Genomic DNA, 27,714 nt, shown 5'->3' with positions numbered 1-27,714 from the left:
AGCAAGATTGGGGTTTTCTCAAGAACACAACAACTTCGATTCGGGGGACTCGTGATTCCGGAGGGTATAGCACTAGGCTAGAAGGCTTTGAATCACTACAAAGAGTCACGAAATCATCAAGAATCAAGCCAATAACTCGTGCTCATGAATCGACAAAAGAAAATCGAAATTCAATCAAACGAGACACAAGATGAGCAGGAATGAGATGAATTCAAACCCCGGAGGGCACAAGGAGGGAAGGGCCTCCTTTCCCGATCAATCTCAGTACAAAATCCTCAAGAATCCATGGCTAAAAACCCTAGTCCTAGAGAGGAGAGGGAGAGAACCGAGAGGGAGAGAGGGGCGCACGGGATGAGGAGGAGTGGCTATGTTCTGACGCAAGGAAAGAGCAGAAAGAGGGAGAGAGGGTGAGGGAGTATTTAACCCACTAACTCTAGACTAAAAGACTAAACTACCTCTAGACTCAATTAGACACTAGAAAGCCCGTAGGGGCAAAAATCGGAAAAAGATACAAGGACTCATCCGACGATTGAGGTTCTTTCTTCGAGTCGAAGTCTTCTCCGCGATGCCGCCGTGTGGATGAAGATCCGGTTCGCGGTTTTGAGGGGCCCGCGAAACCCGGGTAGGTGGCAGGTTTTGAGAAAACCGCCAAAACTACACGCGCGGGGAGATTCCCGCTTCCACGCCGTGGCCTTGGACGCCGTTCCCGCCTCGGCCTCCTGACGGCCCTAGACGCCGCCCGACGCCCGTCACCTCCTCGCCCGCAGCGAGGCCCTAGACGTCGTCGACGCCCGTCGCCTCCGTCAGTCCCGAGACCGACGCCCGTGCCTCCACGACTTGGCGTCTTCAACCGCCGTCCGCCTACTTGGTTTTATGGTGCAAACTAAGAAACCCGCCTTCCGTCGCCGCTTGCGCCCTCGATCCAGGAGTGGACGCCACAGCTGCCGCCCGGCACGAGCTCCGGTCCCGGCTGCCCTTCACCGCCGTCCACCGCACGGTCCATCAGCCACAGCACCTCCACAGCAGCTCTCCGTCGACACTTGACGCCCGTGTACCTGCAATCCAAAGACCAAGCGCACGATCACACCACACGGTTGACAATTCACTCATCACAAATATGATAGAGTACTCAACATTCCTCATTTGGCTAGGCTAGGTTATATATATCTAGAGTCTACAGATTAGATTAGCTACAATTTAGATTGAACTCACCATAAAACTTCACGAGACTTTTCAATCCTACGTTTTCGCTGATGCAATGATCCTACAAAGTATAATAAAGAAGAAAACAAACATAAATTTGTTGGCAGCTAGGAGTAGCCAGCTACACATCAAAGGCGATTTCAAGAAACCCGTGACTCCTGTTCGAAGGCGTATTCTATGCTTTACCAGTAGCAGTGCCTGCCCACACTCTCCTCTTCAGGTGTACCCGCCCACAATGCTTCTTCCGGCGGCCGCCGCCGCCGCGGCTCGCGCCGCCACCCGCCTCGTCCCGCTCTCCCCATGTCGGCGCATATCCTCCCTAAAGGTCCCGTGGAAGCGCGACCCCGTCCTCGACGCCGCCATCACCCGCGACCGCCGCTTCCGCCAGGCGTCCCGCCTCGTCCGCGAGGTGCTCCTCTCCCCGGGCCGCCGCCTCCGCTTCCGCTACCTCACCAAGCGCCGGGAGAGCGTCAAGCTCCCCGTCCGCGTCCCCACCTTCCTCGGAAGGTACCCCACCCTCCTCTCCGTCTCCCCTCCTCCCGAGCCGGTCGCCTCGCCCTCTCCGCAGCTCCTCGCCTTGCTCGACTTCGCCTCCCGCCTCTACGAGCACCACGCCCCGCTCCTCGCCTCCAGGCTGGCCAAGCTCCTCATGATCTCCTCCACCCACGCCCTGCCCGTCACCAAAATCGCTTCCGCCAAGCGCGACTTCGGCCTCCCCGACGACTTCTTGGTCTCGTTGGTCCCCAAGTACCCCGATCTCTTCCGCCTCGTCGGCGACCCCGGGCCCGACGCGTCGGGGAACGCGTTCCTCGAGTTGGTTGCTTGGGACGGCAAATTGGCGAGGTCGGTGATTGAATTGAAGGCTGACAAGGAGGCCGATGTCGTCGGAATTCGGCCCAGGTCAAACTTTACTGTTAAATTGCCCAAGGGGTTCTACCTCAAGAAGGAAATGAGGGAGTGGGTGAGGGATTGGCTTGAGTTGCCATATGTCTCACCGTATGCAGATGCATCCAGTCTTTGTCCGGGATCCCCGGAGGCTGAGAAGCGAACAATTGGTGTTTTACATGAGATGCTGTCTCTAACAGTCGAGCGAAGGATGGCACTGCCGATTATTGGGAAATTTTGTGACGAGTATAGGCTACCAAACGCATTTCCCAATGCATTCACGAGGCACCCAGGGATCTTCTATGTATCGCTGAAGGGTGGAATCAAGACAGCACTATTGAGGGATGCTTATGATGAGAAGGGGGAGCTTGTAGATAGAGACCCAATGCTTGAGTTGAAGGAGAGATTTGTGGCAATCATGGAAGAGGGGCATAAAAATTATTTAGAAGACTTGAAAAGGAAGAGTGAGGCACTGCAGAAAGAGTGGGAGATTGCAGGTCATGAGGGTGTAAAATTAGCTGCAGAGATGGAGGAACAGCTTGAGGAGGGTTGGCACAGTGGGTCTTCCGAAGGAGATGATGACACGGATGATGCATATGCACAGTAGGAGGCAAATGAAGGCAGTGTTGTTAGTAGCTCTTGCAATTCCATTTGTCCCTCGTCAGTATTGCTTGAAGAACTGGCAAAGGAAATTGGCTAATGCCCAAGTTTGTTCTTTCATCTGCTGACTATTAATATAAAGGATGTTGAAATTTGACACACTGTCGATGACTGGTGAGATCCTTTTTGACTTATCACTTGAAACATTTTCTTGTCAGTAATCTTCTTGAAAGTCTTTCTTGTTAGTTAGCTCATTGAGGCTGGGAAGGATACGCTGGTTTTAGTGTTGGGACCTATGTAATCTGTTCAGATCCAGAGTTATTTTGAGCTGATCAGTGAAAGTCTTTTCCTTCTATGAAAATTTGTGAAAAATGTTGCGTTATCATGCTCTTGTGCACTATACATCATTAAGATGGATACCACATATAGGACATGATGTAATCCTTTCAATAAATGCAAAACATTTCTGTACTCAATGGAATCCATCTTAACACGCTGAATCGCAAAATTTCCTTTCTAATAATGAACTCAAATTTTTCAGCTGTGCCCCGTTTGTTTCCAAAACCCAAATGATTACAGATTAGCTATATGCCTCTATCCAGATTTTCTCCCTCGCAGTCACTGTAAGTCATTTGCTATATACTTTTTTGCCCAGAATAGCAAGTGGTGTGTAGCCAAAGGTAACACTTCCAGGGTATGTATGGTTAGGTCAGCAAGGTAGGAACAGTCTTGACAGGGTTTCAGTTGGGCCACTTAAATTTGAGAAATCAAATTTGTATTAAATGTTCCAGTTGGTCTTGTGTGCATGATGAACAGCATATTTATCACCTGGAAAGTTGAAGGCTATGTAAAAAGTTTGATTTTCGCTGAGCACTGGAAATCAACTTGGAGTATAGGTTGAATTGAATGAAATTCTTTGCAGCCCTCAATGGTTCTACCTAGGAGTTGGGCTATGCAAAAAGATTTGGTTCTTGCAAAGTATCTGAATCAGCTTAGAGAACAGTGCATTGATTTAAAATTAGCTTGCCTGAGTGTGCTTGTGACCTAAGAGATTTTGTACTTTCTGAGTTTTATGTTGTTTGCGGTTGGAGTCTTCCAAACTCCAACCATAAGTTTGTTTTCTTTCCCACTTAAGCTTCATATGTGCCATTTTTCCAAGCATCCTCGATTCCAAGTCTCTACTTAAGCTTGTCAAGATTTCAGTTGGAGCTTGAATTGTGCCTGATCTGAGAAATAGGCTGACTGAAGTAAAGCTGACTAGATGTTAGTTCATTGCAGGACCTGGTTTCACTACAAGATCGAACCATCGGCCTGTTATTCCATGTATGAATGTACTATTGCTCTGTTTATTGTTTTTTTTACTATGATTCCGTTATGTATTTTCAAGAACAGAAAGCCATAAATATTTTCACTCTAATTTAAGTTTCAACTTTGTCTCTCAAACATTTAGATAAATGGAGGGACATGTGTTTCTCTACTGGATCTTTACATTGTTTTTGCATTATTCTGAACTCTTTCATGTGTATTGATACTATGGTAATGATTGTTTGTAGAGTATAGTTGGTCAATTCTGGTCATATTGCATTTTTTTTAGTCTTGCTGTAGATGTAGATGATTAAATTAATATAAATTTGAAAAATGAGTAGAACAACTCCGGCAACTCCTAGATAATGAATATAAGATCTAGCGCTAGATAATTGCATTGACTGTAATTGCTAGTTTAGTGTTGTTGTTTAGTGGTATCGCTTAGTTGCTCTGACAAAATTGTATGCAAACAAATCAGTTTCTTTGATAAATGATAAAGCTTAATAAAGTACTTTTTTGGAGTTTTGATCTTTTGGTATTTTTATTGTTGTCACCAAGGAATTTTAAAATGCAGCTAGAAACAAAAATCTTGTCTGCTATTTATTAGTCAAACAAAAGATAACTGTTGTTTTTTTCTTTTTCATGCACTTGCAAATGACAACAATATTTTTAAGAAGCTATATGTATCTTAATATGCTTCTGGACAGGCATCTAAAGCCTAGTGCATTACGTAGAAGACTCTAATCTAGTGTGGTGGCATGAGCTGTTATGGGTGTACCTCTTCCCTTCACCCCCCCCCCCCTACTTTTTTATAGTAATAGATTGAATGAATGAATAATACAGTAATGGCAAAACATGCAATTCATTCTTTCTAACAAGATAAGGGTGCTCGGGTATAGGAAAACAACTACCAGTTTGTAGTAATCAAGCTCAGAGTAGTACAGTTTCTTTTTTCTTTTTTTTTAGTCCAGAGTAGTACAGTTGGTCAAATGAAAATGGATCTATTTTTCTGTAGTATTCCTTTTACTTAAGGCGTAGGTAGAGGACAGCAACTACCATTTAGCTGTGTGTTGTATTTTTTCTGGGGCATGATATACGATGTCATATGTCATTTCTCTGTCCGTGTATCCTAGATATGCTGAGACTGAGAGTGGTCTTAGGTCTTAGTATGATTGTCATATGTTGTTTTTCTGTCTGTATATCCTAGCTATGCAGAGGCTGAGAGTGGTCTTAGTATGATTGTATGATGTTGAAGCAATTGCCTAAGATTAATAAAGCTTCCCTTATCGAAAAAAACCCTATCATTTTGTTACCTCTCAACCCTCCATGAAAAGTTACTGCTATTAGTGAGTACCAATAGAAACCATCTGTCTCTTTAGATATTTTGTATTTGATTAATGTAAGGTCTTGTTTGTTAATATTATTTTCCTTGCTATGTTCTTTCTTATTGAATCTCATTATATCTTCCATGCCTTCTCATCTCATCTGGTGGAGTTAATTTGTTGAATTTTCTTATTAACAGTTATCTGTGCTTCTTGCTAGGACAATTATGTGCCTTTTTGTAAAAAAAGATCTCCTTGTTTTTTTCATTTTAGCAAAAAAGTATTGTTTACTTATTCTGGTAACATATATTATCCACATGAAGAATGAAGAGCAATGAAAAACTATTGTTCTCACAAAGCTTCTTGTTAGTTCACTTAACACTTTTCTTATCCATCACTTTTGATATGCTAACATCAATAATTGTTAAGAACTCCTTTATAGAGTTGCTTCTTGTCTGTCTGTCTCTTCTGATACATCGCGTTGTTGGGTAGTGTCGCACTATTTCTGCTTCTTGTGCAGTTCATAGGCTAACTAGGCTCAAATTTATTCTCTGCTCACATAGAATTATATCACTTTGACATGGAATTATATCTTTGCTCAATTCTTAGTAAGTGTTTGTTCTTGGAACTTACCTTCTCCATGCCAGGAATTGAACTTGCTATTTTCTATAGTTATTTTTGTGTTATCTTCTGCATTAAGTAGGATAAACATCTGAGTGCTGTGCAGATCTTGCTGCACTATTGGGTGAGCCATTGCACTCGTGATTCGTGAACTAAGTTGTGGCCTAATACTGGATGCTATTAGGCACACTCCCATTTTATATGCTCTTAACTCGCTACCTTGATTTTTACATGTGGCAGTGGTCTTTTGAGCATCTTATTTGCATATTTTGAATTAAATATACTCTGCTCTTAAGCTTGTTGAATTCCGAATTCCAATCTGACTGCGGCTTCTCATTGACTTGTTTGACAGGTGATAGTGTCTTCTTAATGTCCAGCTTGGACTTGCAGTGGTTGAGTGGGGGATTCTTAATAAATCTCAAAGCCGGGAAGCCATGAAATCTATCAACAGTGAGGAACTGGTTGATGGGACGAGGCATTCCAGATGGTTGTAAAGGATGCATTTTTGAGCTGACAATTTGTGAAATATCACATTCATGGGATCGAAATCTGGTTTTTGAATTACTTCAATGGAATGGAACACAGGCTGCAGGATTCGGCATTCCTGAAGAGAATCGTGGTGTAGTTATCAGTCTCTAGGTTTAGACTGCGGGGCTCAGTCATTGTGTTGGGGCTTCATGCCGGTTATTTTGTTGGGGCTGTATGCGCTAACAATACTGGCGCATGTTTTGGTCCGGTCTCATGCAATGGAATGGAACTAGAGGAATCCCCTTTATTCTAAATTAAAGGAATTTACTCCAGGAATATTGAACAGAGGCACAAGAGTTCTTGGATACGACATGGACAGCCCTAGATTCTCGCAGAGAACCCTAAACCCTGTGGCACCTGGACATCGACAAGCGCCTCTCGTCCCTCAATCCCCAGCACGCAAGCTCGCTCGGCTCCTCTCTTTCATCTCCATGGTCGGGTTCGCCTTCGTCGACCTCTGCCCGACCATCTCCGGGACCTTGCGCTGCCGCTTCACGTCCTCTGCTTCTCGGCAGTAGCCTCCTGGATGCTTGCGCTTTGCATCCCCCGTCTTCTCGCCGCCGGCACCGCAGACGCCCGATGGCATCTTCTTGGGGCGCGGAACCATGGCAGCTCGCTTCACATTCGCTACAAGAACCTTGGGTTCACGGCCGCTGCGGGCATCTCTGGCGGAGGGAGGAGCGGCGGCCGCCGTCTCGTCCTCCCGCGGGATCCGCGACAGCGCCTCCAAGGCGGCTCTGGCCCTGGCCAGGTCGCGCTCGACCGACGCCCTCCACCCGTCGAGGACGCGGCGCGCGAGGGCGCGCACCCGCCCGGACCCGTGCCCCCGCAGGTCGGCGACGGCCCCGGCGACGTCGGTGGTGGACGTCAGCATCGCCGGCGTCGCAGGCACCAGCCGCAGCGTCTGGAGCGCCTCGACCATCGCCTGGTCCAGCAGCAGGCAGAGCGCCTCCGTGCCGCTGCCGTCCCCCGCGGCGTCGCAGTCGCAGAGCTTCTCCACGAGGTCGCCCCTCACTCGCCGGTGCTTGTCACGGGAGCAGCCCAGGGCCGACTCGATGGCGGCGTCGATGGCGCCGAACGCCGGGAAGAAGCGCTTCCAACGGCGGAGTGGGCTCTTGTCCGCCATGGCGGCGTCGGCGGAGGCGGCGGCGCGCTCCGAGTCTGGCAGTCTGCGCTAGCTGCTAGTTGCAGGGAGATGCCGGATGATGTGCCGGTGTTGGATGGCCGGCCTCCCGGTGGATGCGCCGCCGGCTTATATTATAGTGATCGCCACGGGAATCCGACTGAGAAGAGGCGGTGGTGTTTGTTCGTCTCCGACACGGCGTCGCACAGTCGGATTCAGCGCGCGATGTAATTGCAATGCTCCTCGTTCCCTCGTGCCCGTGGCGGCAGAACACGGAAAGGCCTGAGATGTACTGTAAGCGAGTGTTGGGTGTGGATCTATCTTTTCACACGCAGGGGCCCCGGGGATCCAAAATAAAGGTTTGCTTGAGATTTTCTTTTACAAATTTAGGCCTAGAAATAATGCACGCATACGACTCGGTTGAGCCCAACGAACAATCCATAACCGTGTGAGCGTTCCCATGCTTACGGTGACTTGTGATTGAGAGCGTCCACAATGGTAATAGCTAGTACTAGCTACGTATTCTGCTGATGTGGAGGTGAGAGATAAAAGGTAAGATTATTTTATATTATTAGACTCACATGTTTCTCTCACATGTTCTTGTACTACGTGAAATAGATCAGCTATTTGTTTGTTGCTGGTGACTACTCTCTTTTCTACTTTTCTATTGCCATATCAGATCTAGCTAGCTAAATAGCTAACCATTGCGGACGGCCTCATATTAGCTACTTAGGCAACAATTTATCAAGATTCTAAATAGCGGGCTAAGGTGTTTAGCTGTTGGACTCTGAAAAGTGAAAACAGTTAGCGAGCTAAATGAGGCTATAGTGGCCTATAGTGGTTAAATTACACATGAGTTCAAATAGCGGTACCATGCATAAATAGCTATAGTGGGCTATAGAGGGAGATTTAAAACTTTGCAATGTATATGTTAGAAATTGTTGCTTAATTCATCATTCACGATTATAGTGATTGCTGTGTTGTCAACACACCCAAGGGTACAGTGTGGGTGTGACATTTCACTCGCTAGTCTAGTCAAGGGCGAGCATGGTCAAGCGACGCGGGTTTTCTTGGGTCATCCCTATTGTGTCGCTTCCATTTTTTTAAAAAATTGATCTACAAATTTGTTGACAAAAGATTTTAATTCTTTCAACACACACTTATGGCGATGGTCTACTAGTAGGGTGTACAATGTTGCTTGCAGGTACCTAGAAAAGCAATATTCAGCCATTGCAGACAGTATTCTAATATTCTAAACATGTTTTAATTTCCTTCTATCTCGGACATTTTAAGGGGTATTAACTGAGGCGGACATTCTAAGGAGTCTGCCTCGGTTAATGAATTTTGGGAGCAGTTTTTTATAACGACTTCGATTAATAAAAAATGTCTGCATCGGTTAATCGTAGGCGCCCCGGTTTTTTAACGTGCCCGCCTCCGAGGCTCTTTTTTAAAGATCACGGTAAATGTTTTTTTAGTAGTGTTATGCTAAAGTATTGAGAATTCATTCCTCTAGCAGTTCTAATTTGACCATTCAGTTTCCTTTTCAAACTCCACTTCTTTTCATATATCATTCCCTAATCAAAGAGAGAACAATATTCATTTCAAAATATTTCTAACGGATTCTTTGGTTCGGACCCACGAAGTAATGGCACAGATAGCTAGTTTTCTAGTTTGAGGTGTTAGATAACACACAAACAGTTCCATAGAATCTATTTGAGATGGGTTGTCCGATATGATCATTTTGTATAATGTTGGATGTTGAATTAATGGTTAAAATGTAAATCAAATTCCAATGACTTGAGAGATTCACACTCCAAGAAGAACAAAAAGACATTATGAAAATGCTATTGGCACAAGAAAAATTCCAGTGATGCGACCTTTTAGAGCTCTCAGAGCAACATTTTATTGACAGGGCTACTGTCAAAGAGCAACTTTATTATTGAAAGTTATATAAGCCAATATCTTGTGACTTGAGATATAATATGGTTAACAAGGAAATCTCTTTTGGTTGCATCCATTTATCTAGGTCATGATGATACTCGATTGAACCTTAGCTAGCTCTAACCCAATCTTGTCTGACTATACCTCAAAGATAGAATGGTTGTGTCAAGGCAAATGATCTTGTCTATCCAGAATAGGCAGCCGAGACGGGTCCAGGCGCTGACGGTAAGCGGTTGTGTAATAGCCTGCCTCTCTCTCTCTCTCTCTCTCTCTCTCTCTCTCTCTCTCTCTCTCTCTCTCTCTCTCTCTCTCTCTCTCTCTCTCTCTCTCTCTCTCTCTCTCTCCTCTCTCTCTCTCTCTCTCTCTCATCGATCTCTAGTTGGAGGACTAGGCAAAAGCCTGGTGAGGATCGATCATCCATGCATGGAGATCGATGAACTGGTCAAAAAAGCAAAGGGCCCGGCCGGAGTTGCACACCGGGAATATTTGGTGATGCAATGGGCCGGTACAATAATAGCGAGATGTGTGCTAATAATTTCTGCGCCTATCATAAATTTTTCCACAATGTTTTAGTGTCAATCTGCACTGGTGATGTCGTCGTCTCTTATGCGCTCGATGGAGCTCGTAATACGACGGGCGACGACGATGAGGGGAAAAAGATGGAAAAAAAGGCGTGAGCCAACCTCCGAGGGGGCCGGTCTAACAACCCGCCCGTCCGGTTAACATTGCATGATGCTCTTGCAGTTTCAGATCCCTCTCTCCTCCCTTTCTCTCCTTGTCCACACTAGATGATGATGATTACTCGTATCAGGTTTATAGGACAGGGAGATCCTTGGACGTATTGTCAGTTAGGGCAGTGCATCCATGTACATGCCAGCCATCGCCGCAATGCCAAGTTTTTTTTATTTCACTAGATTGTGGAGATTTGATTTGAAACTGTAAGCAAGGCAAAGCTATCTTTCAAAAAAAAAAACTGTAAGCAAGGCAAAGCTGTCACTAGCATAGCGGCTGCCTATTGTATCAGCTAGCTAGTAACCATGGTAAGCAGGCAGCAGCCTCTTGAATCTCACTTGCACTGTTCCACATAGTAGCTTAGTAAACAAATCTTCACCGCGGTAATTATGCACTCCTTTTTCTCCCTTGTCTGGCTGGTCGGTATGTGAAATAAGACAATGTGCTACCCAACATCTTGCACCCAGCTGCAAAGACGCAGTAGGAACTCCTGCACCTAAACATCAACCAACTCTTAGGGACTAGAATACAATACACTGGTCCAACCTGATGGGGTTCTTCCTGTTTGCTTAGCTACATCTGCAGCTAGCTCCTCTCTCCTCTGTCTCCCTTGGCAGGCAATGCAACTAGGCAAGTGGTGTGCATCCAATTCCAAAGGAACCAAATCGTTGCGTGTCTCTGTGGGCGCATACATGGCCAACGCAAGGCTGCCTTTCTGAATCCTGCATGAGCGTGTACCACTAGAATTGTCAGTGTGTGTGCGGTGGAGTATGGCAGATTTTAATTTGGTTCGGTTGGTGGGGCCCTCCGGGGAGGAATCTCAGTAACAAACCACTCTTCTGAAAGCTAGCTAGCCCCCGGCGGTGGTGTCGCTGTCGCCCTGCCGATCCACAAGGAACCAACAGCTTTCTCCTACCCAAATGTCACGGTTGCCCCTTCTATATACCTCCCCTCTCTCTCCTCTCTACATCCCTTCACTTCATTTCAGCCGCAGGCTTAACCAACCTCAGCTCGCTACTATCTTGTTTAATCTTGCACTGAATTACTGCGTTGCTGCTGGGATCTCTGAAGAAAAGGTTTGGTACTCTTGTTGTTAATAGCCTGTCTCTGTATTTGTTCTTTGGGCCATGCATGCATATAGCTGCTGGACTTGTTGTGTTGCTTCCTTTAATTTTACTTTGCCAACCACATCTCCTAAATTCCTTTCCCTCAAATCTAAGTTGTTTTCTCGATCAGATGCACTGATGATCTAAGTTGTTCTTCCTAAGGCCGCCTCTGCTTTCCTTTCTCTAGTGTATATGTATATGCAAGACAACTTTTTCTAGGGCAAGGCTGCAACCACATGCATGTACTGAACTCATGATGTATCCCAACCCAGCCATACTCATCCATTTTGCACACAGAATCTATTTTGAAGTTGTCTTATTTGTTTGATCGGTTTAGTTCTTTAATTTATTTCTCGAATAATCATTGGCACCTATTGGTTGCAACTGCTCGATTTTATTTATCAATTGGATCCGTGATTTGTTCTTTGGCTACTGCATCTTTCCTTCTTTTTAACTTTCTGTGCGCACCACCTCTTATTTTCTTTCAGAACCATGGGTGATGTGTTCCTGCTGTGTTCAGTCAATAATCAGATTACTTCATAGACGTACGTTTTGAGCTGTTTTAATTTATTTCACTTAATCTGTGAGCCAAGGCGGTGCACTCTCGTTCTTGACCTAGTTGCTGTTATAAAATCCAATGTGTACAAATTTGAAATTAAGAACAGGGAAGAGTAGTTCGACGCACTAGCGTGTTTTTTAATTTATTTTCTTAAAGAAATCTTTTAAGATGCATGCATTTTACCCATGTATTTTATTTATTTGGTGAGCATGCATGAGATGTTCTGCTTGTGTTGATGTCCTGATCCAGTTTGTTTTTGTGTTTCAGTAGTCGTCTGCAATTAAGCAGCAGGATGTATCACCCGCAGTGCGAGCTCCTGATGGCGCACGAGAGCCGCGACCTGGACGCCGGCCAGCCGCACCTCCACGCCTCCGCCGGCGTCGCGGCCATCCCGACGGAGCTCAGCTTCCACCTGCTCCACTCCCTCGACGCCGCCGCGGCGATCTCCTCCGTCACGCCGCAGCCCACCATCGACTACTTCTTCGGCGCCGCCGCCGATTCTCACCAGCCGGCGGTGCAGTACGAGCCGCTGCCCCCCACCCACCAGCAGCACACCATGAACATGCTGCGCGACTACTGCAACGGCGTCGGCCACTACGCCGCCGCCGCCGAGCCGTACCTCCGCGGGGCAAGGACCGGCGCCCTCGTCTTCGGCGCCACCGACGACGAGTCGGCTGCTGCCTACATGCCCGCGGGGCCCTTTGAGAGCTCACCGCCGCCACGGCCCACCGGCGGCAGGAAGCGGAGCAGGGCGCTGATGAGCGGCGGCGGCTTCCATGGCGGGCCAGGCAACGGCGGCGTCGAGAAGAAGGAGAAGCAGCGCCGGCTGCGGCTCACCGAGAAGTACACCGCCCTTATGCTCCTCATCCCCAACCGTACAAAGGTAATTAAGCTGTCCAAATTACTTCTTCTGCTCATCTGAGTAAATTAAATTTCGAGATTTTTCCCCATTGTAAATTTTTGGCACAGGATGATAGGGCGACGGTGATCTCGGACGCGATCGAGTACATCCAGGAGCTGGGGAGGACGGTGGAGGAGCTGACGCTGCTGGTGGGGAAGAAGCGGCGGCGGATGGAGCTGCAGGGTGACGTGGTGGACGCGGCGCCCGCGGTGGCGGTGCCGGCCGCCGGTGAGGCCGAGAGCTCGGAGGGCGAGGTGGCGCCGCCGCCGCCGCCGGCCGCGCAGCAGCGGCAGCCGATCCGGAGCACGTACATCCAGCGCCGGAGCAAGGACACGTCCGTGGACGTGCGGATCGTGGAGGAGGACGTGAACATCAAGCTCACCAAGCGCCGGCAGGACGGGTGCCTCGCGGCCGCGTCGCGCGCGCTGGACGATCTCCGGCTTGACCTCGTCCACCTCTCCGGCGGCAAGATCGGCGACTGCCACATCTACATGTTCAACACCAAGGTGAACAACCATCGATCTATGCATCCTATTGTTTTAATTCCTTGCATGATCTATATCCATCCGGCTAGGTTTCATATGCGATATATATATTATATATACGTGTGCGAAAAAATGCAATTTTAATTTTTGAATGATAATACTTGTTCTCTTTGTTGATTTGGATGCAGATTCACCCGAGCTCCCCGGTGTTTGCAAGTGCAGTGGCCAGTAGGCTGATGGAAGTGGTGGACGAGTACTAGGCTACTCTCTAGAGCCTACTGAGCATACATGCATGCTAGCTAGCTACAGTGTTTCTTGGACGCATGACTAGTTCTGCCTTTGCTTTAATTTTTAAACTGCTTGTTGATCCTGTGATGAACATTCAGAGACATGTTTAGTTGTTTTCTAATATCAGGTTGTTTTGGTCTAATATAATAAATTGGCACACTTGCGAGACTTATATTTTTATATGTATTAATTGTTCTATTAATATTTAATAGATGGACTGTTGTTGATCAAGGGATAAGCATATATGTATAAATTAAGTGAGTAGGCTGACTTGCATGAGTACACCGGTATTGTTCTGGGTCATATGCTACTGGTTAGGTGATTCTTTGGTCAGCTATATAGGCTTAATTCCATGCGATATATTGTGGTCTGGAATTGTTTTTATTATATTTTTGTCCTAATGCTTCATGAAATGATTTATATTACCTTCTTTACTCTAAAGGTTAGTTCAACGTGGTCGGTAGATTCAGTTTAGGATGGTAGCTAGAATGCAGGAAAAAAGTGTAAAACAAACTCCAACTCGTCACTCCAATTTTTGAAAAAAAATCATTTAGCTTATTTTGAAGCATTGACAGAGGTGCGGAGGAAAAAAAGTATTTAAGAATGAGATTGACAGAATTTAGCTGGAGAATAGCCGTATATTAAATTATTAATCTGCATTAAAAGTTATAAAGTATGTCAAGCATGCTGCATGCCAAATGTGAATGCCTATATGCTTTGAATCTACAGTATTTACGCACCCATGCATGTCATCTTCTGATAGGCCACGCGCAATGTGAATAATGCATACCCACTGAAGTTCTTTGCATTGTTAAGAAATATATACATTTAGAAGGAATGCTACATGAACAAAATTTTAACTGACTCTGACTAGGAAATATTATGCACTGAATAAAACTTTATTCAAGGATAGGCTCCTAAGTCCTAACTATAACTATCCCTCCGTCCTTCTCCCCTCCCCCTCAAAGGATTTCGGTTTTTTTTCCCATCAGATCGATGAGCTTCATGCAGTGCCCTATTATTATACGAACGGCTGGTAAAATGAAATTCAAATGCGAAAAACATTCCACAAAGTTTAAAATGGTTTTGCTATAGTTGGCTTCATGCAGTGTCCAATGTGGATTCATCACCGTGGGCTCTTTTTGATAGATTTCTAGTCCCGATGTGGCTTCCTTGGTGGGCTTCACCACACCTGGATTCGCGTCTTTTTCTTTTTTATATTTAAAAAAAATAAAAATTTCAAAAATATATATCCGTTTTGAAAATTTTCGAAAATACCCCCGGTCGCCCGGCCCAGGGGCGACAGGGGTCCTGTCGCCCAAGCAACGGGCGACAGGACTTTAATGTAATTTTTTTTGAATTTCAAAGAGGTCCCTGGCGACATGCCCCCTCCCCCCCACGGGCGACGGGGGGTCTCCCACCCTATATAAGTCCTGGCCTCCATTCCCTTCTCATTTGAGCCCAAAAATTACACCAAAAATTCAGAAAAAAAGAGAGGGGTGAGAAGAAGAAAAACGGCGAAGCTCTGCCGAATTCCGCACTTGTGATCTACCGGTAACTTCCGTATGAATCCGTTGATATTATATAACAATTTAATTTAATTAGCGGATTAGCTGAATTAGATTTGGTGCTTTAGAACACTCGTTTAGTATTACAATTTCAGTACTATTACAGACTTGTTTTTAAATTAATTATGAATTAGAATAGAATTATGACAGTACCTTATTGATATTGCAGCATAAGGCAATGGCTGCCTCCAATTGTGGAGGATTTTCATGGACCGAAGAAAAATCTAGTATAATACTTGATATCATGACACATCTTGTTATCAGTAAGAAGTTGGATCCGTTAGCGGATGGTACGATAGAGATGGTGTTGTCCAAAGCAGTAGAGTTTAAAGATTTGACCCATCTTTTGGCAATGAGTACTGCTCGTCATCAGATGAGCCCTCATATTCTTCCATCTCCATTGCGGTTTGGTCTTCTGCCTCCGTCTCGTCCATAATAATATGTATCATTTCTCCCTCATCAGCAAGGCCCTGTGATCCGATGTTTTGGTTCTCTATCTCTTCTGACTCATCTTGCTCAACATAGTTGGCCTCTCTTCGAATACTCGGAGTTGCTTGATCTGCACCATGTTGGATTTCATTTTGTGTCTTCTCCCGGATTTGAACAAGAATGCCCAGAGGCCACCCACGCTCTAGAGCTGCTTGCATGTACTTCTGCCAGTCATCAGTGCTGTGTATCATCATCAATTCTCATAAATCACTTTCTACCTCCCAATTAACAAGAGACTGGACGGTCATCACATGTGCCTCCGGATCAACACGGAACCCACGCTGCAGCCACTTACATATGGAACCAAAACTCCTCTCCAGAGGTTTACCTATGGCGCTAAATGTGCACTTAAAGGCAGAAAGGTCTACTCCATTTGGCCCATACAAAACATTGTAGTCACCAAAAAATACTTGAAATTGCATCTTGCTCGACATATCTGTATATCACAGAATACTTATCGAGTTATAATCTTTACTTCACTATCTTATTCAATAATCCGTAAAAACTAAGTATGGATTTCAACTACAACATATAAGTATTCATAACTACGTGATGACACTCAAATTCTATACTGCATATGCGAAATTCTATTCTAAATCGTAATTAATTTATAAACACGTCTCTAATAGTACTGCAATTGTAATAATAAACGCGTAGTACTAATTTTCTAAACTAATTTACTACTACGTAACTAAAGTATCATTAAACTCCTACTTAAATGGTTATACTATAGCACTAATTAAATTAAATTACTCTACAATACCAATAGAAAAATACATAAGCTGAATGTACTAACCTGCAGATCACAAGTGCGCAATCCGGCAGGGCTTCGCCGCTTCCCTTCTCCTCACCCCTCTCTTTTTTCTAGATTTTTGGTGGAATTTTTTGGCTCAAATGAGGAGGAAATAGGGGTAGAATGCTTATATAGGAGGGGAAGGGCCGGTCGCCCAAGGGGGGCGACAGGCCCTCCTATCGCGCCTGTGGGTGGGGCCCACCGGTCGCCCGAGGGGGGGGCGACAGGCCCCCCTTGCTCCCGCGCGCCCCCGGTCAGGGACCTCGTTGCAAATTTGAAGAAAAAAAATTACATTTAGGGTCTGTCGCCCCCTATAGGGCGACCGGGGTATATTTTTGAAATTTTTCGAAACGGACATATATTTTTAAAATTTTGATTTTTTTAAATATAAAAATAAAAAAATCGCCCTGGATTCACCTCTTGACTCACTTGGACCCGTTAGAATGGGCTTGCTTGCTTGGGCTCCTCTTGCCTTTCTTCCTTCTTTCTTCACACTCATCTTTCTTTTCTTTCTTCCTTTCAATTTTTTCAAGATGATGTTCGCATACTATATACAACTTTTTTGTAAAAGATAGTTAAACAGAGTAAATATCGTAGAACCCACATATCTTGTTAGGATTATCATAAAGTTAAGATAAGACTTTTATATAGAACTCTATATAGTACACAATATACTATTTGATGACAACTTTTAGATCCGATCCTCATGTCATGCACATGCGGCTTTATTGATTAAAATTTGGTTAATAACATGTATGTGAGGCAAGCATCGTTGCTAGCTTGACCCGTCAAGTTTGGTTTCTGATAATATGTGCTTGTACATACAGCTTTGCAATGAGACCTTAAAAATTGTATTCTCAGCTATATCCGGATGTTGCCCAAGGGTGTTGACAAGTGACAAAAGGGGCCGGGAAAAAGGAACGAGAGTACATTTAGCATCTGAGTATTTGGTGTTTCTAGAGTTCATCTTAAAGGCCTTGGAGGGTCGGCCGTTCATGGCCTCTCCGAGCATGCTTTTGTAACGTCGAGTTTGGCTTGAAAGTTGAAACCAATGCAAGCTCTTGAGTTGAGCATGCTCCAACGATCTCCGCCCCTAGTGTAGATAAGCGCTACGCTAAGCTAGGGAGGTTAGATAACAACCAATGTCCTGCGCTCTAGGTATCATGGAACCCTACCTAAGCAACTTACTTAAACTGCTGTTAGCTCAGGATTTCTTTGACTAATTGACAGCCAGATCAGAAATCAGAAAAAAAAAGAATGGGCCCGTGGTGGGTTGGTGACCAAAACACCCACACACTTTGGGCCCGACCCACCGAGTGCGACGCGAACGACCTTCCCCTCGCCTCGCCCACGACCTCTCTGGGTTGGTGCGCGTCGCTGTCGGCCGCGCGACGCGTGTCGCCGCCGTCCGATCCCATCCGGCGGCCACCCGCGCGCCCCCCGCCATCGGGTCCAGCTCCACCACGCCCCGAGCCCGCCGGCGACAGCTATAAATACTGGCGGCGAGCGCGGTCACGGCCCCGCGTCGCCCGGCCCAGAGCGGCTCGGATCTACTGCTAGTCTGCTGCCACTGCTCCCGCGCCGCTCCGTTTCCGTCTCCCCGCCTCGCTCGCACCGCCGCCAGGAGCCCAGCCGCCCCGGAGCAAAGGTGAGGCGCCGCTCTGCCCGTTTCCGTTCTTCCTAATTCCGCTTCCGGTGCTATGCTTGCTCGTTTGATCAAGGTCGGTTACTGTGCTTCCTTGCGAAAGATTGATTGGCTTCCTGTTCATTGTTTCTTTCCGGGTCTCCCCTCTCCCGGGGTTTTGTCCCGTTGACTGTGGAAGAAACGGCCGCTTTGTTTCCGCCTTTTCGGGCGCTAGACTAGATAGATCAGCGGCTATTTTTCGGGCCAAATCTGTCGGTTAGTCGCGTCGTTGAATGCTGCGGTAGATTAGATTACTAGTGGGTAGTAGGTTACATCCAGGCGAGTAGGTGACCAGGTGCTCGCTGATTGGAGGCCTAGATCTGGGGTTTGTTTCTTCTGGCCGCGGTCTTGTATGCTGTGCAGCCATTTTCGCTTTTAGTATAGTCCCGAGTACAATTGTTGAAGAATTAGTACCAGGTAATGGCGAGTGCGTGCTTATTTAGGCCCAGGAATCGTACTGTTGCTCCCCGAAAGTTTGCAACTTTGATTATTCCGCACGCCTTCAGGAAGGGGAAAGGCGCTGTTCTTATGCTTAATCGCCGCGCATTGAGTGCGCGGCAGACTGGGGGAAGTTGACAGTGCAACTGGGCAACTTGTGCCGTGAATAACGGCGGATTCTGTTGGTCTGAGGAATTAGGATCTTGTCCTGTCCAGAACAAAGGTAGTGAGTGCTGACTACGATGCTTCTATGACGTGAGATTGGGTTACTCGACGGCCTATTCTGATGTTTCGCGGAATCTTGTGCAAGTTGGATAAATTTGAAGTTGTCTTTCCAGCAGATTCGAGTAGTGCTTTGGCAGATTCTGTAGGTTGTCTGATTTGGGATAGTTACAGTTGTGAGCAGCGTTGGCCACATTTTTCAATGTAAACAATAAATAGCAAATAATGTGATTGAGCAAATCATTGAATTGTGGATGTTTGCCTTGTGGGGGAATTCTCGAAAGTTACCATTGCAAGATATTTTGTGGTAACAAGTCAAAGTTTGGTCATGTTTCAAACTATAAATAATTCAAACCCAGATTTCTTTTGTTTGCTCACTAGCGGTTCTTTTTAGTGCTATCGGTTACCCAAACAACTATTGTCTTGAATCTTGATACATTTTTGTCATATGTGCTTGCTATATAAGCATCTTCGAGAACTTAAATGCTTCAACTGGACAGGATAATTACAGTTTTTTATACAAATTGCTAGCCACATGATTTAATCAGGTCCTGTACAGACCGTAGCTCATCTTGAAATTTTTCTAGCGCTCATGTAGCTAGTGGTTACTGGGTGATCTCTTGTGATCTTCATATTTTTCACAAAACCTAGTCTGCTTGTGTGTTTAATGGCTTTCATATCTTTTATTAATCTCAATGAGTTTTATTTGAAAGTATTCTGGTTATATGTCAATGATCAAATTTGCCCATTCAAATCTTTGGGACCTCATGGAGCCTGATCATTTCTTGGTACCCATATTTTTCTGACTTCTGAGATAAAGCGCATGTTACCGTGTTATGCAGGTCCAAGAAGATGGCTGAACTTGACACTTTCCTTTTCACATCTGAGTCAGTCAATGAGGGACACCCTGATAAGCTCTGTGACCAGATATCTGATGCGGTGCTTGATGCATGCCTCGCTGAAGACCCTGACAGCAAGGTTGCTTGTGAGACCTGCACTAAGACCAACATGGTCATGGTCTTCGGTGAGATCACTACCAAAGCCAATGTTGACTATGAGAAGATTGTCAGGGATACTTGCCGTGGTATTGGTTTTTTGTCCAATGATGTAGGGCTTGATGCTGATCACTGCAAGGTACTTGTCAACATTGAGCAGCAGTCACCTGACATTGCACAGGGTGTCCATGGCCACTTCACCAAGCGCCCTGAGGAGATTGGTGCTGGTGACCAGGGGCACATGTTTGGATATGCCACTGACGAGACCCCTGAAATGATGCCCCTCAGCCATGTTCTTGCCACCAAGCTTGGTGCTCGCCTCACTGAGGTCCGCAAGAATGGGACCTGCCCATGGCTGAGGCCTGATGGGAAGACCCAGGTGACTGTTGAGTACCACAACGACAATGGTGCCATGGTCCCTATTCGTGTCCACACTGTGCTCATCTCCACCCAACACGATGAGACTGTGACTAATGATGAAATTGCTGCTGATCTGAAGGAACACGTCATTAAGCCTGTCATTCGTGAGCAGTACCTTGATGAGAAGACTATTTTCCATCTCAACCCATCTGGTCGTTTTGTCATTGGTGGACCTCATGGTGATGCTGGTCTCACAGGCAGGAAGATCATTATTGACACTTACGGTGGCTGGGGGGCCCACGGTGGCGGCGCTTTCTCTGGCAAGGACCCAACCAAGGTCGACCGCAGTGGAGCCTATATTGCAAGGCAAGCGGCCAAGAGCATTGTGGCTAACGGCCTTGCCCGCCGCTGCATTGTCCAGGTGTCATATGCCATTGGCGTGCCTGAACCACTCTCAGTGTTTGTCGACACATATGGCACAGGCAAAATCCCCGACAAAGAGATCCTGAAGATTGTGCTGGAGAATTTTGACTTTAGGCCGGGGATGATTATCATTGACCTTGACCTGAAGAGAGGTGGGAATGGACGCTACCTTAAGACGGCGGCGTATGGGCACTTTGGCAGGGACGACCCGGACTTCACCTGGGAGGTGGTGAAGCCCCTCAAGTGGGAGAAGCCTTCAGCCTGACCAAAGACTTGCAGCCAGCTCCGGTTCAGAACCTTTTATCCATTAAGTTGTGATGTTACTGCTGATACTATACCCATCACTACTAAGTTTCTCAGTTTCTCCACTTACTGCTCTAGTAGCAGGTATGTGTGAGATCTTATGCATAGTGTTTGTCTCTTTAAGGAGCTTGTATTTTGGGTTTGCAACGCTTTTTCTTTTCCTTCTCCTGTAATGTCGAGCCAAAGGCGGAAACTATCTAAGAAATGGAACTTCTACTTTTTGCGCATCGCCTGTTTACAGAGCAGTTCAGTCCAGAGTGATGTGCCTTTTCTCTGAATGTGTAGCTATCATTTCGTATGTCTGTTGCCAAGACATCAAGTTGTGATGTTAGTTCTAGTACCACTCTTCTGATTACAACTGTGCAACACCACTGAATTCTTATTGCAACATCTACTGGCCTGTGGGCTTATCTGTCCTTTCAGTCTTAGGTGTTGACTGGTGAGCTACCGAGGCCAGTGTGTCCTTATCAGCTTTCTAATCGTTAATCTGGAATCATTATGTTCTTAAGAAATCAATGCCCTTTATGAACGGGATGGTGAGAGTTTGGTTGCCTACCATTTACCATGCTTCTGAACCTAGATCGTACCAATTTTTTTTAATGTGATACAATCTTAAAAAAACAAATTAATATTAAGTCGGACAACTAGAACTCATATATCTCTGAAGTCTGAACTATAGCTCGAAATTTTAGTATGATCCAAAACTCATATACTTTGCCACTTGACAACAGTGGTAAGTGGTAACAGTAATATTACTCAGTTTCCTTCAGGACTGTATTAAGGAACCTTCTGTTGCTCATGTTGAACAACTTGAACAACAATGCCTTAGTTGACCTTTTCTTTCTCAATCGAAACAAGTAAAAGCTCGCTCTGAATCAGGATGCATATGCAATGGAGTTTCAAGCTAGGCAAGGCAAGTTGAGCATTCCATGGATTGTACAATAAAACAGAAATTGCAGTTTAATCTAAAATTGTATGCCCAATACAAGGATTTAGCCTCGTTGTCAGCACCAGTACTTTGTTATACACCAATAGAACTGAATTGGCTCTGTTGCGTGTGCAGTCTATCAATTTGGGCCCCAGCGGATCTTCTCCCAGAGGAAAGGCTTCATGGAATTAACATGCGGCGGGCTCTTCATAATCAATCCCACACAGACACACACGGCAGCAATGGCAACTAAGGAAAGCATCGCAGGCCTAGTCGAGAAAAACCTAGCTGTCTGGGGTCGGTACGCGAGCTGATGGACCTGATGGGCACATAGTCTGCAGCTCAATGGTTGATTGATGCTTCGCGGGCTCTTCTCCACATTAAACGTGGTTTGATCGGTAGACTTCAGTTGACTAGCATGCTTCCTGACGGTATCTGGAGCAGATGGTCTACTGGGGATGGCAACAGAGACATGAGATTTGGGTAGTCTTCGATCAATTTTGTCCTGAACCATTTGAATGTAGGATATGTGGCCTCTCTTTTGAGCGTAATCCTCTGGAGTAAGGCCAGTATCATCACGAGCATTCTTCCATGCTTTGATTCCAAGCTGTGAAATTTAACAAGATAAAAACCAAACAAAAAAGAAGATAGTTTCAGAATTTGCAACAAATTCTAGAGTAAATGATATTATATACCCTACAAGATCTACTAACATCTATCGACCATACAAGCCATGTGACTACTCTTTTTTTAGTTTTATTCTCGAGATACAGGAAATTAATTTCAGATGAAAATGTTACAATGTGCAGACTTAGTTCCTTACACTAAATAGTGGTCTTAATACTCCTTGCAAAATAAGCACACTACGAATCGGAAATCTTAAGCTACTTTGCACATAGATGCAGTTTTTTAGAGTAGGTACCTGCTGAGGATCATCAGTTAAAGCATCCAAGACACTAGTAGCATCACTGATTGTGGCTGCAATATGAAGAGGTGTAATATTTGACGGACCAGTCATGTCAGGAGTGAACAAGAACTGAACTGGATCGATGGCTCCACTGTCTGGAGCATAATTTCTTGTTCTGTATCTCAGTAGGAATTGAACTAAAGGCTTTGATCGTTTGTTGACAGCAGTAACCAGCAAATTTTCCCCTAGGGCAAATTCAATTGGTGAGGAGACAGCAAGATCAATATCACCCCGGAACATGGTGTTCAGAAGCTTCTTTACAACAGCACACCATTCCTGATCAATCGCAAAGGATAGTAACCATCTAAATCTTGCAACAGAGAAACCCTCTGTACAGTATTGTCGCTGCTCAGATGTAGCTTGCATGAGGCTCCTTTGAAGAAGCCATCCGATTTCTTGTAAAAAATGTAAGGCCCGACTGCGAGAAGCCATCAGATTACCTATTCTTTCTGAGGTTTCATCAAATGAACTTAAACTCAATTCATGCTCCAACATTCGAATCTCAGAACATACATCTTTGTCGCTGACAACAAAGGGAACAGAAAGGCTGCTTTGATCATAATCTTCAACCTGAAAATGGGAGTCGAGAAATTCTGTAATATGAAGCAGAAAATGAGAACAGGCATAAAGAAATATGAAGTATGAACCTCTATGAATCCTCTTCCACTTGTGCTAGGAAAGGAACACGAGAAGGTCAGGCATTGAGGGCCTTGCTGCATGGTTGTATCTTCAAGTAGCATTTGTGTTTCTTCTTGTATTAAATACTTCCCACCAAACACACAAAGTAGTCTAAAATGGAAATATTATTATCAATTAATACAAGTTGGATCAGTGGACACTATTAGATGTGACAAAATATACATACTTTGTGGTTGGCTGAACTATATTGAAACCTTGTACACAGAATTTTGCAGTTGAAGAACAATCAACTGCAATAGGGGTTACACATAGCCTCTGAAGCCTGTCACCTATTACTGGTTGCCAGGGAGATGCTAACATAAGACTACCTGCAGAAACAAGGAAAGCAACAGAATGAAGTTGATCCTTGAAAGTGAGAGGCGGCGGCAAAACAGTACCCAAATAAAGTGAACAAACCATTGCAACTCAATGCCAGACATTCCTGTATCCTAGCATACATCCATCCTGTTCTCCAGAAGCCATCATTGGACATGCTAATAAGCTTTTCTATCCAAGGTGCTGGATCATCATCAAGCTTTGGAAGAAAAAAGAAAAGTAACAGTAAGTAAGAAATTTGTTGCTTTCTCCAAACTTCACAGTTTAGCACCATATACTGTCATAGGAGACATATATATCTAAAGCAAGTAAATCACTACCTCATCCCACATCCAATTAGGGAGACGGAGGTAAACATTTAGAATAACACAACCAGGCCTAATATAGCTTTCCATATCAGTCGGGCAGTGTGACAACCAGTTTAGGATCTGTGAATTGAAACCATTTAATGAGAAAAATGATTGTATTAGCAACATAATATCTTCTCGCAGATAAATTTATTAGAGAAACAAGATTCCAGTTTGTAAATGATAAATGACCTGTTCCCGAAGATCTACAGGAAAATCCTTCGGCTCTTTTCCAAAGAGTTTGAACACAATTTTATCTGTTCGGCTCTGCAAAGTTATGCGCATTAGAGGTACTGAGCTAAGTAGAAATTAAACATCACTAACAAATCTAGGTGAACCAATCTAAAAAGTTTACCTCAACTTCTTCGATGCAAGCATCATTCAAATCAAAATCCTGTACTCGTTTTTTCACTGGGGGCCCTTCTGGCAACAGAAGTTATTCACACATAATTTTCTTTAAAGATTTGGTATTTGACATGCAAAATAGTAGCAAGCAAACAATAAATGTTTTACCAGCTAAAGATTCACTGCCGACAGGAATTGACCGTATGCTTAGTTCATGCATAGTAGAGCCATTCGCAGCATTATTACCGGCATTTGATGTTAGATTTGAATTTGCATTCTTTAGAATATCTTGGTATGCCTGTGTGCTGGCAATAGCAGCAAGATTCTTCAAAAGGTTAACCAAATAATTAGGATGGTTAATTTGCTCAGAAGAGCTACCAGCTGCCATCAACACAAAAACAGAGTTAGAATGACCACAGCTTGATTTCACATGGATTAAAGTGTTTGCATTGAAAATTAGTGATTAAATCTTAGAAAGTAAAACTTACACTCTAGCCCAGAAAGTTGTTTTAACAAAAGGAATAAGGTGCTGCTCAGAGACTGATTTTCATTTGTGGGATTCCCATCCACAACACCCTGCGGTTGACCTTTCCGCCTCCTTCCATTATGTTTTGCTAGACGTGAGCGGCAGCTCTTCTTCCCTTCATCGAATTCTTGAAGAAGGTGAAACCTAACATGGCATATGCAATAATTCCTTTTCTTCAGCTCATATGTAAATGAAAAGGTACAGAAATATTGTTCAGCATAAATTAAGAATTCCAATTGTGTTCATTGTTCTTTCAGTTACATAAATCTTGAATTTAGCATCAAACTTCAATTTGTACCCCTGTCATAATGTTGTAACGTACAAGAGAATTGTAAATCAATTTGTACAACAAACTGCCTCTTGATTAATCAAAAAAGTTAATACCATTTTATTGATGTCCCTAGTGTCATTAAGTTAGTATTTATGTGTTATTTTTTTCTGATTCATAGAGGTGAGAAATCGTGATAGCAATGTCACCAAGTGAACCTTTAGCTATTTATTCCTTCCCCAAATGTTGAAACCATCACTCCAGTTATTCCCTCTCTTTTTTTGTCATTTTAGACTTAGACAGATACTAATAAAATAGTGTCTCCTCGACTAACCACATAGACCAATGAACAAAGACTAAATGCAGCGAATACTAAGTGAACTAGGTGCATAAAGCTATGTCTCTTTATTTGAATCTGACAGTGACAAATAAAATGAACACTTCTCACATGCTGAAACAGCAAACAAAAAGAACAGAGGTAGTCCATTCAAGTAGCTTCAATTATTCATAATTTATTTCAAGAGAATATCTTTCTTCCATAGCAGAAAAGATGCATTCTATGTAGTAAAAAAAGATGTATTTTTATTGTAGTGCCATAGCACAGAGACAAGTAAAAGCACTTTTACATTATACCAGATAGTATTCTGTAAGGGGCATTAAAAAACATGATCGGCCTCAGCTAGAGTCATGCCAAACCATAAAGTTTGGCATTTCTCAGTATACATGATCAGCATGAAGCGGGATTCTGTAATAAAACAGTAAAAGACATAAAGCTACTATGTCCAGCATTTGTCAAGGTTACATTATCGGCAACGGTAACCTCACAGAGAAATTGCTGACTAACCTGCTGCACTGCTGACAGAACCGATGCTCTATGTTCTTGATTCGCACCAAGCTCGTCCTGGTATGCGCCTCGCATACCTTGTGCCTCTTATGGTAGTCCCTGGCACCGCTGAGATCGGCGTGGCAGCCGTCGACCTGGCAAGACGGAGGGGTGCTCGAACTGGCACCTCCTTTCCTGGGCCTATCCTCCTCACTGCTCTGCCTTCTCTGCACAGACACCACGTGATTGGTGTCCCCATCTGCCACCGCGGAGTTGTTGCTGCAGCCGGCGCTGCCGTCCTCCTCCGGCGAGAGCCGCCGCCTCTTGTCGACGACCACTCCGAAATCGATCTCCCCCCGCGCCCGGCTCAGCCCCCTATCCCTGCTGCTGCACTCGGACGGCGCGGCGGCCGCCGGCGTGGCCAGGAACAGGTTGGCGTCCCATCTCCAGTCGTTCAGATCCCAGTCGAGGCTCTTGTTCTTGTGCCCGCCGGACATTCTCGCCGCCCCGGCCTGGTCGCCGTTCTCCTTCCACAGAAACCCGGCTTCCATTTACTCCGCCTCCCCCCTCTCTTAATCACTCCTCTTGTTCTTCTCGCGCTGCTCCTTCGAGGAGATTGAAACGAACACAGAGATTCCAGAATTCAGCTCCATCCCCAACTGCAGTTGAAACGAACGCAGATAATCAGGCACGAGTCCACATAGAAATGACCCACCTTGGGACCAATCTTGAAACGAGCGGGACAAGGCCGGCAAAGGCAACAAGAAGCAAGAAGTTACCTTGTTAGCTCGGGGCCGGCGGCCAGAACGACGCCGCGGTTATTCAGGGCAAGCAACGGCGGACTGGAACTGGGAGGCGAGAGATGATTGAAGAAACGCACTAGCAGTAAGTACTCATCACGGCGCGAAATAGAGAGGGCGGGTCAAGAATTGGGTGCCGTGGGGTCGGATGACCGGCAGGGGCGGAGCTCCTTCCCAGTGCTTTTCTTCTCCCGGAGCCTGCACTGCAGCGGCGGAACGGGGGGCGAAGTATCCTGGGGAGGCAGGACCCATCATCCGTCCGCCCCGGCATATTCACACCGCCGCCGTCTCTTTTTCTTCTCCCCTGTCTCTTGTCTGACGCGCGGACAGCGACGCCAAGGAGGCTTCGGTTGGAAGATAAGAGGAGCAGGATTGTGGTGGTGTGCAAACCCCCGGCCGGGTGGCGCAGTGCACCCGTTTAAAATCAGAGAGTGAATATTTGAGAGTTAGCTAGGATTAGCCCAATCTCAGAGAAAGAACACGATGAACACAGCTGGTTTAGAGTGGTTCGGGCCGCCGGAGCGTAATACCCTACGTCCACTTTGTATTGTATTACTTGCGCTCTCCAGCTGAGTCTCGAGAGAGTCTAAGGATCTGTGTCTGTGTGCAGCGAGCGCCCCCCTTTTATATCTCAAGAGAGGCGCGTACATGGTCATTGGGTTCCAGACAGGTGGACCCAATGATGTAGTATAAAATAGCATACTGTTCAGACGTTATGGCATTGCAGACATCGGAGATATCATTCCTAGATTTCCTTGCTCTGCCCGTGAGAATCCTCCGTTCAGCATATCCATGTCCTGTCTTGTCGAAACGGCGCCAGCG

General features: G+C 45.3%; 4 protein-coding genes across 8 annotated transcripts; 3 read left to right on the top strand and 1 right to left on the bottom strand.

The window, feature by feature from the left end:
* Positions 1–1,378: 1,378 nt before the first annotated feature.
* LOC120706642 (protein WHAT'S THIS FACTOR 1, chloroplastic-like) lies at positions 1,379–6,740 on the top strand. 3 transcript variants are annotated; one of them, XM_039991326.1, is made up of 3 exons: positions 1,379–2,862; positions 3,967–4,011; positions 6,289–6,740. In XM_039991326.1, the coding sequence occupies exon 1, from the start codon at positions 1,439–1,441 to the stop codon at positions 2,693–2,695; it is 1,257 nt and encodes a 418-aa protein (XP_039847260.1). In that variant the 5' UTR covers positions 1,379–1,438; the 3' UTR covers positions 2,696–2,862; positions 3,967–4,011; positions 6,289–6,740. The 3 variants fall into 3 exon arrangements, with proteins under 3 accessions (XP_039847260.1, XP_039847262.1, XP_039847261.1); XM_039991327.1 differs by having other exon boundaries at positions 1,395–2,862; positions 3,957–4,011; XM_039991328.1 differs by lacking the exon at positions 3,967–4,011 and having other exon boundaries at positions 1,394–2,862; positions 6,289–6,736.
* A 4,399-nt stretch (positions 6,741–11,139) lies between these two features.
* Positions 11,140–13,779, top strand: LOC120706641 (transcription factor TIP2-like). Of its 2 annotated transcripts, none has more exons than XM_039991325.1 (4): positions 11,140–11,336; positions 12,196–12,808; positions 12,895–13,332; positions 13,500–13,779. In XM_039991325.1, the coding sequence occupies exons 2-4, from the start codon at positions 12,218–12,220 to the stop codon at positions 13,569–13,571; spliced, it is 1,101 nt and encodes a 366-aa protein (XP_039847259.1). In that variant the 5' UTR covers positions 11,140–11,336; positions 12,196–12,217; the 3' UTR covers positions 13,572–13,779. The 2 variants fall into 2 exon arrangements, with proteins under 2 accessions (XP_039847259.1, XP_039847258.1); XM_039991324.1 differs by having other exon boundaries at positions 12,193–12,808.
* A 4,058-nt stretch (positions 13,780–17,837) lies between these two features.
* LOC120706640 (S-adenosylmethionine synthase 3-like) lies at positions 17,838–21,114 on the top strand. The gene is made up of 2 exons (XM_039991323.1): positions 17,838–18,097; positions 19,636–21,114. The coding sequence occupies exon 2, from the start codon at positions 19,646–19,648 to the stop codon at positions 20,834–20,836; it is 1,191 nt and encodes a 396-aa protein (XP_039847257.1). The 5' UTR covers positions 17,838–18,097; positions 19,636–19,645; the 3' UTR covers positions 20,837–21,114.
* A 615-nt stretch (positions 21,115–21,729) lies between these two features.
* Positions 21,730–27,220, bottom strand: LOC120706639 (squamosa promoter-binding-like protein 1). 2 transcript variants are annotated; one of them, XM_039991321.1, is made up of 12 exons: positions 26,872–27,220; positions 26,114–26,751; positions 24,964–25,145; positions 24,644–24,856; positions 24,486–24,553; positions 24,323–24,397; positions 24,104–24,211; positions 23,865–23,982; positions 23,635–23,776; positions 23,417–23,558; positions 22,725–23,339; positions 21,730–22,409 (listed from the first exon to the last, which is right to left on the bottom strand). In XM_039991321.1, the coding sequence occupies exons 2-12, from the start codon at positions 26,641–26,643 to the stop codon at positions 21,942–21,944; spliced, it is 2,661 nt and encodes an 886-aa protein (XP_039847255.1). In that variant the 5' UTR covers positions 26,644–26,751; positions 26,872–27,220; the 3' UTR covers positions 21,730–21,941. The 2 variants fall into 2 exon arrangements, with proteins under 2 accessions (XP_039847255.1, XP_039847256.1); XM_039991322.1 differs by having other exon boundaries at positions 24,486–24,550; positions 26,872–27,171.
* Between the last annotated feature and the right edge of the window lie 494 nt (positions 27,221–27,714).

Source organism: Panicum virgatum, chromosome 5K (assembly GCF_016808335.1).
Source record: "Panicum virgatum strain AP13 chromosome 5K, P.virgatum_v5, whole genome shotgun sequence".
Taxonomy (NCBI): domain Eukaryota; kingdom Viridiplantae; phylum Streptophyta; class Magnoliopsida; order Poales; family Poaceae; genus Panicum; species Panicum virgatum.
The sequence above is the reverse complement of the archived record's forward strand: the minus strand, read 5'-3'. Positions and strand labels throughout refer to the sequence as shown.